The sequence below is a fragment of the Silurus meridionalis genome, chromosome 22 (genome assembly GCF_014805685.1).
Source record: "Silurus meridionalis isolate SWU-2019-XX chromosome 22, ASM1480568v1, whole genome shotgun sequence".
Classification (NCBI taxonomy): domain Eukaryota; kingdom Metazoa; phylum Chordata; class Actinopteri; order Siluriformes; family Siluridae; genus Silurus; species Silurus meridionalis.
Genome location: NC_060905.1, coordinates 7,750,770 through 7,762,361, shown reverse-complemented (window position 1 = coordinate 7,762,361; position 11,592 = coordinate 7,750,770). Strand labels below are relative to the sequence as shown.

Below are 11,592 nucleotides of genomic sequence, written 5' to 3'. Positions count from 1 at the left end.
AATGGTATAATGGTAGGGACTGTATGCCCAGCTTGTTTGAAGGTCTTCCAGTAGGCCAGTTTTATACAAGGAACACCTCATTCCTTTGTATCATGAGAGATAAATACCTGAGTGAAGAGCTGCTCTGCTGTTCAAATAATATCATAAGGTATATTTAGGGTAGACAAGGATTTGGCATAATTTAACAGTACCTGTAAAGGTTTAGGCAACATACCAGGTCTATTAGGGAATAACTCCCCAAAATACAATGTCTGTGTACTGGTAGTTTTACTGCTCATGATAAATTTTTGAATCGCTTCATAGAGTCATCTAATTGTTCAGCAGTAAGCAGGGTTTAGCAGGCCAGATTGGAGCCTTAACAGAATTCTGTTTTCCCACATCTGCAATACCACCTATGGGTGCAGACAACACTTTCCTGAACAGAGGATGATGACTCATTTCTAAAAATGACTCAGCTCTGAAAATTCCTTGGTTTAAGCAGACCCAAGGGCACCACTGCTGTAACAATGGCCAACGTGACTGGCTTGTCTAAGTGTGGGGAGCTCTTTTCAGAGTTTCAGAGATTTGAGATGTGTGTGATGAGATTGTATGTGTTCTGCATAGTCTGCTCATTGGTGGAAACACAGAGGAGCCAGTCATCTATGTACTGGAGAACTTTGACACCTCTGGCAGTCTGATTGCATCTTGAGAACAATTGAGGAGCTAGAGTCACCCCAAATTTTGCAGCTTTTGTCCCAGGAAGGCAAACATAAAGAAACTCATGTCTTCCGGAACAAGCAGAAAACAAATTTGTCAGTCCCATGGCTGAACACCACAAGCAACATTTAAGAACTTCAACAAACAAAAGGGGAGGGCTTTAAGGAACTAATTTAATTCTGTTAGATTCTAGAATGGTATGTAGACCAATATTCAAATAATATAATAATTAAAAGATTTAAAAAATTCAAGAAAACACCTGAATATCAGAGTCTGCTTTCTTATTCAGTTTCTGTCCAGGAGGAAATTAAATTTGTGCAGTGATGTTTTTGGGGTCTGATGGCAGAATTAAAATGTGTGCCTCTGTTATAAGGTCATTAAGACCCAGTAATCTTACACAGTCACTGTGTGATATGTAAAATCTAAGCTATAAAGCATTTTACTGGCAGTCACCCAAATGTCACTGGTGGCCTGACCCCCAAGGCAGACCAGGGGTGCTTGGGTGCTTGAAGGGGTATTTTGCATGCTTAAGGCAGTGTAAAATGTGGTTCAGAGGCTCAGCAGTTTCTGGCAAGGTAAAAAATAAAATCACAGCTAGCTGTGTTTAGTAGTGGCGGAGTTATCTTATGAACTGTTGCGCTGTTAGTCTGGTGCATGAGGGATTGGAATTCATTTAGCTCTGGGGCAGCCAATTAGGAAGATCAAAGGATGCAGTAGGACAGCCAATTGTGCAAGCTAACAACCTAAGTTATCAATATTTATTCTAGCTATCAGTTCGAAACCAACACTCAGAGACAAAGTAAGGAATAGCTTAATAAGGTGGGAAAAGTAGCAGAAGAATAATTAAAGACAGGCCATATCACAGCTTTAGAGGGCAAAACTGAAACTCTGAAGTGACAAGCTGCATAAGATATCTCTGAACGCTACAGTTGGTCTAAGATAATGATTTGTAATAACAATCTGTACTGTACCTGAACAATTATCCTATGACGTAAAGATTACAGCATGGAAAAAAGTTAATATTCGGGTGGTAAACAATACACTTGGCAGTTCATGTGATAAAGAACTAGCATGCCTGATGACCAAATTAAAGTGAGTTAAATAGATCAGCTGTGTCCAGTGTAATAATTGATTACTTGGGTAAAGGAAATCCATTTGGAGCTGCAGCATGTTAGGCACTATTGTTACTACATTTTGTTCTTGTGTAGATGTAGAAGGATACGGTTAATCAAATATATATAAATAACATGTATATATAACTCCTATCAAAATGTTCTTTTGATGTGTGTGCGTACAGGAATGTGCCATGTGTGGTAGATATGCATGGAATATTATATCTTGTTATGTGTGAGTGTCTGTACCTAGACATTTCACACCATCATTTCATGTATTAGGGAGGACCTAATTAGACACAGATGTTGGTTAAACAATGTTTGGATGGGATGTATGGAAATGCATTTGTGGTTCAAGCATATATAATGTGGACATTAGACTGGAGAGTTAGTTGCTCTGCCGACCAGCTCGGCTTTTGTTGATTGATAATAAAAGCTGTTATCTTCTGGAAGCAAAACGCTGATTCGTTTCAACAAGAGTGATAGGTTTATCCATGTAGACACTGCACACCAAAAAAGTTGAAGGTTTCCATTTAGACCACAATGGCAAATTGTGCTTTGTAAAAAATTTAATATAAACTCTTTAAGATCAATAGAAACAAATATCTTTAGGTTTTATTTTATAATATGTAATATTTTGTAATTTCTAATTATTAATCTAAACTAAAACTAACAAAGACTTATTATCTTATACAGTATTTAGATTTAAATTAAAATCTTATACTATAATGGAATACATTTAGTTTATATTTAATTTAATTTTTATTTTATAATTACATTAGCAAATGTCTCATATACCGTACAAGTGCCTGTAAAAAATTTTGGATACATCTAGTCTAGAACCAACTTGACCAAACAATAAGACAATGATTCAGTGATTATGTCCAAGCTTTGTAAACATTATTAAGAGTAAACTGGCGAATGTAGTGTGATCTATCATGAAATGGCCTGGCAGGTAACAACATCTAAATCCTATTAAACAGCTCTGGGATGAACTGGGTCCTTTTTGTGGGATGAACACCACCTTTTTGTCACGACCTTTCGGTTTCGTGGTGCACACTTCCAGTTTGTTGGTGTGCACTTCCTGTTTGCAGCGCGCTTCTGGGTTCAGTGGACATCTTGCCATTTTTCCTGCACCACCTGGTATATAAGGACTTCAACTTTAGCTCAGGGCTATATTATCTCACTGGCATTCAAAGTCTATGAGAGTACTCTTGCCTTCCTGCCTGCTCTGGATTCTTTACCTGTTCCTTTACCTGAACAGGTTCTTTCGTGACCCTAATCGTGACCCTGACCCCTGTTCTGCACTGCCTCTGCTCTGGGTTGAATTCTGAACTGTTTTTTGGATTTAGTTTTGTCTTCCTGTATTGCTCGGTTTGCCTGTGTTCAGACCTTGGACTGTTTATTGGACTTTCTTTTTGTCTTTGCCCCATTGCTCTGTCGAATGGCTCTGTCACTCGAACTGTTTTTGGAACTGTGTTTTCTCTGCTGGCTTTCATTAAAGAACTTTATTATACACATGCTCGCATCCTGCATTTGGGTCCTTCCTCCCAGTCTCACACTCCTGACACCTTTGGCGAATTTTACACGAGGAGTGAAATATTATATATATATATATATATATATATATATATATATATATATATATATATATATATATATATGGAATTATTATCTATATGAGGTTTTCAAAATGCTTATGAAGTGGAAACTTTTTTAATACAAAAATCCTAAACACAGTGATTGCACAAGTCTGCATGCTCCTCCCAGCTAATGATTTGTGGAAACACCTTTTGCCCTTTTTATGGCTTTAAGTATTTTATTTACTTATTTTAATATACATATTATTATAATTTTATTTCACTTTTCTTTGCAAAAAGTTTAAGTCCCTTCAAATTGTGAGATGTATGGCTATTTTTAGGTCATTCCATAGGTTTTTGATGGAATTGAGGTCTGGAATTTCAAGGCATGACTTGTTGATTTAAACGTGCATGTTGGATCATTGTTATGTTAAAATGTATAATTCTTGTTCATGTTCAGCTTTTGGACAAGAGGACAGAAGGTTCTGTATGTGCCAAAATATCTTTTCCTTTTATCTATAAATTTTCTATGTATCTTTACAAGTGCCCCTGGCCCAGCTGAAAAGAAGCAGCCCGAAAGCATAATACTACCCCCACCATGCTCAGTACTGGTTGTGCACTAAACAGTATGTTTTAGAATTATGGCCAAAAAGCTCAACCTTTTGTCTCATCGGGCCATAACACATTTTCCCCGTGGTTGTGGTAACTAATTGAATCTTTTGGCATAATTTAGATAGGCTTGCATATGCTTCTTTGTAATTATACCCCACATCACACACTTGTGTAGAATACAGGATATTCTCATTTCAGGAATGACCTGTATCTGCAGGAATACCCATAATTTCTTCAGTGTTGCTGTTGATCTTTTGGTAGTCTCCCTATTTTCTGCTAATTTTCTCAACTTTAAAAGGTCGTCTTTATCTTTGCATGTCTCTTTGGTGACACATTTTCTTCACTTATAGATGATAGATTCAATATTGTTCCATGGTACATTTAGTGCCTTCGATATTCTTTTACATCCCTCTCCTGATTGGTACTGTACCTTTCAACAATTAAGTCTCGCAGTTTCTTTGGCAACTCTATGTGGCCCATGGCATCTCAGTAGAATCTAAGCCCAAACATTTAAGCAAATACTACAGCAACAGCTGAGTTTTATCTGGTTTTAATTAGAATCACAATAGTTAATGGCAGGTTTATGCTACTTCCCTACAGGCCCAATTTTAAATGTGATTGGTTAATTCTGAAAACAGTTAGAGCCCACATTAGGAAAGGGTATGCAGATGTAAGAAATACAGCAGCTGTAGGGTTTTTAATTTTGTTTTACATACTCAAATATTTTTTCTATAGATTGTTGTTTGTCGAAGATCACATCAAAGACATTACATTACGTCTGACATTGGTGTTATTTCTGTCTTTCTATTTTTAAAATAACCCTGCAATTTCTGTTGACTTATATGTATAGTATATGTATGCATGTATGTTTATGTACTGTATATACTGTATGTATATACACTGTGTATCATTTTCCTTTATTGTCATGTATTATATTTCAAGTGTTTCTGTCATTTGATGAGAAGCAAAAAGGTTTTCATTTTATTTTACAAATAACATTAAGAATCTTTAATATTGTTCATTTATCTTCAGTGGTATTAATAGAATTCATACTGTGCATTATTAAAGGCATATCTTCATAGTGTCCAACATCAAACTGTCAATGCAAAAAATAAGAGTTGTTTCAAATATGAGGTTTGTAGCATGACTCACATAGCGTTCACAGTGTCTGGAGTGGTTACTGGAACAAGAAATCTTGTTGGCAGTGGCATGCTCTCAGCATCATGACGCATCACAAAATTACATGCAACATCACTGAAACTCATTCTTCAATTTATAACTGATCATGTGTCCAAATTGGAACATCTTCAACTGGCAGCATGAATGTATCTATATGTCACTTATTTTGAGTCTATTCAAACTGAATGAGTTCATTTTAATGTAGTCGAAAAAGAGCAGCAAAAACACAAAGCTCATTTAGTTTTTTTTTTTTTTTTTTTTCTCGTTTAGATCATTTAGTTCACAATCATCACAGTTCATACTGTTTAAAAAAGTATAGCATTGGACAGCAAAAAGAAATGATCAGTAAGGTCTTAAATGCATGGATTTCCCCTTAACTTCACAGTAGACTGAAATCATATAACATGGTAATTAGAAATAAAAATAACACTTTATTGTGCTCTTGGTTGTCTCTTGATGTATGTCAGCAACAGCTGCTTCAGTTCACATTGTCCAAACATTTCTAACATTTATGATATAGGATTGCTACAGTATGCAATATAAAAACACATAGATTACTTGCTAGATTGCCTATAAATTGGTCAGTTCTTGAAATCTATTGAAATGCTCTTTAAAAAAAGACAAGAAATAAAGACCTTTGAAAAACATCAGCACATTTAAAGAGAAAGAAATAAAGCAGTTACACATATATTTCCGAAGTTTAAGGCGATTGAAATAAGAAATTGAATGCCTCAGTCACTTCCTGTAACACTGTTCTGGTGATGTAATCCAGTGGCAACAGGTCAACAGCGGCGTAAATCAGTGTCTCTGTTCTTGCACATCTCACGTTCCTGATCAGTGCCAAAGCTACAGCTCCTGTCCATTAATTGATTTTCAGCATTTACAAAATCATTTTGTTTGTCAAACAGTAGAAAACAACTAACATCACAGGTTTGTAAATGTCTTTTGTTTCTAGTTGGTTTGGTACTGTTGAAAGCAAACTGCTAAGAAAAGAAGTATGAATAACAAAACATGCAGCTGAAAAAGAGCTGCGTTTTCTATCACATACTGTATGTAATACATTCATCCTCAGGGCTGAAGAATAAAGGAGACAAATGCATGATATGAGTTTATGAGCTATCATCCAAGCACTTAAGCTGACTATCAGATACTGTAAATCCTTACCACAGCAAGCATTGTACAAATTTAAACAAAAGTGTCTAAAATGAAAGTATATCTCCAATGTACAATAATGGATCTGACTGAAATGGGTTTTCATTTATGTTTATATGTGTATTTAGTCCCAATTTTGAAGAAAGTTTCATATATGCCTCTCACTGGTCTGCTGTACAAATTTATTTGTGAGTAGCATTGTCATATTGTGCATTTTGTTTTGTGACATTAATGAAAAATGACAGTAGACTAGAGTAAATGGTGGTTTGAATGGACGTACACAATTCCAGTGACAAGTGCAATGTTTATCCATCTGATCTCCAAACATTCATTATAGACAAATGTTAGGATCTGATTCTAAAATCCATAATCTAAACCTGAATCAAACATGTCCTATATTTTTTCTTATAACCACCATTCTTTGCAAGTATTGAAACACTATATTGTACATTAGTTCCCTTGTATTTATAACTCAACATATAGGGAGAGCTGTTCATTTATCAATGTACAGTGAGAAGAAATATGTTTTCCGAAGTCATTGTATGATGCTTTTTTTCTCACTGTACAAAGTAGAAAATCCATTGTCACAGGACATGGCCATGCGGAACCAAATACGTGTAATTCACTTGAACATATATATATATTTTTTTTTTAATTTGCACTGTGTTCTCTTCTTGAATATGTCCATTTGTAAATTTACAAAACTAAGAGTGTATCCCCAATTTTCCCCATTCTCCATTAGTCAAAGTAGGCTTTGTCCTCCATTAAAATGCAATTCAAAACTCATTCTCTTTAAATGGTCCAACAAAAAACACATGAAGAAACACTTGAGGTGATTAAGATTTATGTTGGGCTGACACACCTTTCCAGTAATCTAGAATGTCATGCAGGTCCTCGTCCTTAGCAAACTGCACTTTTTTGCGCAGAGCATGGCCTGCTGCCATGTATTCCTCATCTTTGTGACGTTTGCGATGGAGCTTGAAGCGCTCCCAGATGCTGTGTGTTGGCTTGCAATAATATTCAGGGCTAGAGGAGTAGCTGAGGTTATGGTACTGGGGAGACAGTTGAGAATAAGCCAAGTCTCTGGGCCGAGGCCGTGTCAGAGGCTCCAGGATGGATGCTTTGCGATTCTCTGGTCCCTCAAGCTCCTCAATTTGGGCATCAGGGTAGGAGTGTCTGTGTTCACTGTATTGACGTATCTTCTCTGCTTCTGCTCTCAGTATAGCGGCAGCTGGCGTAATGGTCATGATGGTCTCACCGGTAGGTGATGTCTTCTCTATGTATTTAGACTCTGACTTGTATGCCCCCTCAGAGCGGTAGGGCCTCGGACTGCGCATGGGACCACCAGTTGCTGTGCTGGGTCTCTTTGGGGAGGCGCTTGAAGAGTGATGTCTCTGTAAAGAGTGGTGGTAACTGTCCTTGTAAACAGGGGACAGAAAGCCAGACTTACTCTGGGGTTGCTCTGAAATCAGAACTAACTGGGGCTCTGCTGTTGAAACAGCTCCAGATTTGACTCCTTGGAAAGAAGTTGACTCTGACTTCAAAGCATCTATGCAGTTGTTAATAATCTGGTTGACTTTGTCTACCTCTTTTGCAATTGTGGAAATCTCAGCAACAGAGCCCTGACTATTGCTTGGCATAGGCATCTCACACTCTCTTCGGTCTTGATGTTCCCCTGTTCTCACATCCATGTAGTTCCCCTTAGTCATTTTTGGTGTGTCACTTATGTCCTGAATTTTGTACTGATCCATCTCACTCCCGGAAGGCAAATATGGCATGCGAGACATACTCTCCCCAGCCATCATCTGCTTTTGAGACACCCTGGATATAGTACCTCCCTCCAGTTCACCACCATATTTGAGCTCTATTATGTTCTTCTTCATACTACCTGACCTTTTGTGCTTTTCATCTTGGTACCTTTTCTTTCTTAAGCAATAGTAGACCATTCCTAAAACAATTACCATGCTAAAAAGGCATCCTAGGATGGTCATTATATAGTGAGTGGCTGTTGCGTTATTAGCCTCTCGCACTCTCCCAGTTCTGGGGCCTGTGGAAAATATGAGACAGGTATGGTTATAACGCAAAGAGTTGCGTATGGAAGCCACACAGTAGGTATATTCAGTATGAGGTTTCAGGTTCTTTAACTCAATATCTTCCTTCTGCCGTTTTAGATTTTGAATGTCTGTGAAGAAGCTGTTGTTGTACAAAACTAGGATGTACATTTTCTTATAGGGATGCGGTATCTGGACATTAATGACTGCATTTGTGTGAGAGACTTGTTTAAGCTTCATGATTGGTTTCACATCAAGATCAGGGTAGGTGGGACTAATGTTTATTTCCACTGGCTCGCTACCAGAAGGACAGTCCTCCAGTTCACAAGGGGTAACATCTGGAAAGAAAGTTGTGGTCTCAGGAGGCACAGGGATATACGGAGTCACATAGTCCTCCGTGCACACAGTGGACAGCATATGCAGTGCATTGCGCTGAGTAGGATTGTTTGGATTCTGGCTTAGGAGACTGTAACCAGAAAAGCCTGCAGGAGAATCGCATACCATCCGTTCATTTGTTCTGTTGAGGAAGACTGACAGCCACTTAACAAACCCCAGTAGCTCGCAAGAGCAGTTGAATGGGTTGGTGTAAAGCTCACATGTGGTCAGCTTGTTGAGGCTGGTGAAGGTGTTCCCATCTAGCACCTGAATGCGATTCATAGAGAGGTCTATGTTTTCTATGTTTGGGCACTCCCAAAAGGCATTGGGTGTCACAGTCTCAATCAGGTTGGCCTGGAGGTAGAGGTACTGCAGCTTTCCCAACCCCCTGAGTATCCCTTCTGTTAGGTTACGCAGTTTATTGAAGCCTAGCTGGAGTACCTGTAAGTTGAATTGAGCTGAAAAAGCCCCATCCTCTATATAGTTAATGTCATTCTTTGTTAGGTTCAGGTATGTTAGGTTGACAAAGCGACTGAGGGAAGAGTAAAAGATACTTTTAATTTTGTTTTCATTCATACGAAGGTCCAGAACGGTACTGTTGATATGCTGAGGGATGGCCTCATACGGTGGCTGGTTTTGGCTGCAGATGGCCAACCAAACAAAGCCCTTGTCTCCTTCAATTAGCCAGCAGTCTCCTCTTACTCCACCTAAGTGAGTCAGATAGATTATGGCCATAGACCAGATGAAGGCACTCATCACAACACCACCACTACAAGCCATGGATGCCTCTCCAGAAATCATGAACAATGATAGTAACAATTAGGTAGTGATGTCACTTTTAGTTTCTACTAGGCTGGACAAAGCCTCACAGTATTCTGGCAGGATAGTCAGCTGTATCTTTATTATGTAAAGAAGGTGCAATAGGTGTCCAGAGTTTAATCAGGAATAGGAGCTTCCCACATTTGTTTCAGTTTCTAATCTTTATTATTTGTGACCACAGTATTTGCACTTATAGACGGCTCCTTCAGTGAGAAGTGTCGGAGTTGTTCACCACCTTGGGTTTGTTTGTGCTCATTTTCTCCTGGGAAAAGATTGATGGCTCTCATCCCCTTGTATTTTCCCTTTTTCCATTGCTTTAGTCTCATTTATGGATTCAAAGGTACAGCCTGTAGAAATGAAAAAAAAAAAACAGAAGATGCTGATTAGCAGTTTTATATGCCTTAATGGGAAAATATTTTTTGACCAGACATATAAAAGCAGTTCTGACATCCACTAACTGTAATACTGCCAGTAACATCCTTATACAACATATTCAGTTATTGTAAGCTAATTTTCTATATTATTTATAAACTTGTTACAAATAGATTTGTATTCATTGACCAGCTTTTTAATTATTTTTGTGTACAATTTAAGAGGTGCAGTCCCAGTGACAAAGAGCTATTATAGCACACCATTGGCCAATTACCACTTGACAGGTGGGGGAAAATAAAGTGTCCCCATTTTTCACCCCATTAACTGTGAGACTGTCAGGCTGAGACAAACCAATGCTTAGGTTCTGCATCAGATCAGTTAAACCATGCCTTGTTAAATGCAAACAGCCAGTGAATTCTAATACTAGTTAAGCAATTTATTTTTCACACAGGAAACATAAATATTTTCAGCATATTTGTAACAGGTTGTTGGATCTTAGAGGAAATTTGTAACTGCAATTTACGATTAAGATAAGCTTAAAAATGAAATAAAGTAAAAAACTGCAGGAAAAGTTTAAATAGTCCTAGAAGTGGGTGATTTGGCAAAAATATCAAATCATGGTAATAGAAGATTATTTCAATCACACATAATGCATCACAATGTACAGGTTTGCTAACAAACTGGCAGCAAAACATTGGTTACATATGTATCTGTTTCTATAAATGCTGGATAAATGCCAGGGGTGGTGAGAATCAACCATCATGTGTGTGTGCACATGAATGCCAAACCTCCCACAAAGTCAGGAAGTGAAGTGTGATGCAGAATTTGTAAGAAATACTGCTGTTCTACAGACATCTTTCTCCTGGACCTTCTTGCCAAGTTCTCACTTGGTAAGAGCTGGTTCTGAGTGACACCTGACCCATTTGGTTACATACATAAACATTTATCTTTCATAATGCTGTGTAACAAAGACATAATAAGGAGTTCATAACACATCCTGATGGACATGTTATTGTATTATCAGACAACACAATACAATATTGTGTTGAGATTGAGAATCTCTCAAAGATTATTTCTTCTTCTGTTTGAGGGTGATCATCATCCAAATCACCACACATTGCTTGTGTGCGAAATCTGATGAATATAGACAATAAACTGTCACTCCTCCTCAATCATGACCTTATTAGTTTGTATTATATCTGATTAAGGAATGAAAGGGTGATAGAATATTCCACATTGTATCGAGTATTTGGTAATATTGTATTCATGTCATGATCTGTCTGAATGTGACACTCCGCTAAGGGCCACTTATTAAGACTTGGCATTCAAAGGATAAAAGAACATCTTGACTTTGTTTATGTGGCACTTTCTTTCTACAATGGCCCAATCGATCTTTAGACAGCAAAGCATCCATATGATTTTAGTCATAACACACAATCGAAAATGTTATTAGTGTGTTATGTGTCTGTCATGAAGTGCCAAGGTACACTATACAAGGTGAACCCATATGGATACGGTCCCCTTTTGCTGTTATTGCAGCTTTTAGGTTCTTTACTAGATTTCGAAGCATGGCTCTGGGGATTCGCTCGGTCAGCCACAAGATCATTAGTGAAGTCAGGCACTGATATAAAGTGGGAGAGCCCA

At 37.8% G+C, this 11,592-nt stretch overlaps 1 protein-coding gene across 6 annotated transcripts in view; it reads right to left on the bottom strand.

Annotated features, from left to right (window-relative positions):
- Positions 1-5,028: 5,028 nt before the first annotated feature.
- Positions 5,029-11,592, bottom strand: part of elfn1a (extracellular leucine-rich repeat and fibronectin type III domain containing 1a) — an 82,049-nt gene continuing 75,485 nt past the window's right edge. For all 6 annotated transcript variants that reach the window (XM_046835587.1, XM_046835589.1, XM_046835592.1 and 3 more), the window contains one exon: positions 5,029-9,923. In XM_046835587.1, coding sequence (XP_046691543.1) covers positions 7,168-9,558 — 2,391 coding nt within the window. In that variant the 5' untranslated portion in view covers positions 9,559-9,923 and the 3' untranslated portion in view covers positions 5,029-7,167. The remainder of the gene's footprint in view (positions 9,924-11,592) is intronic.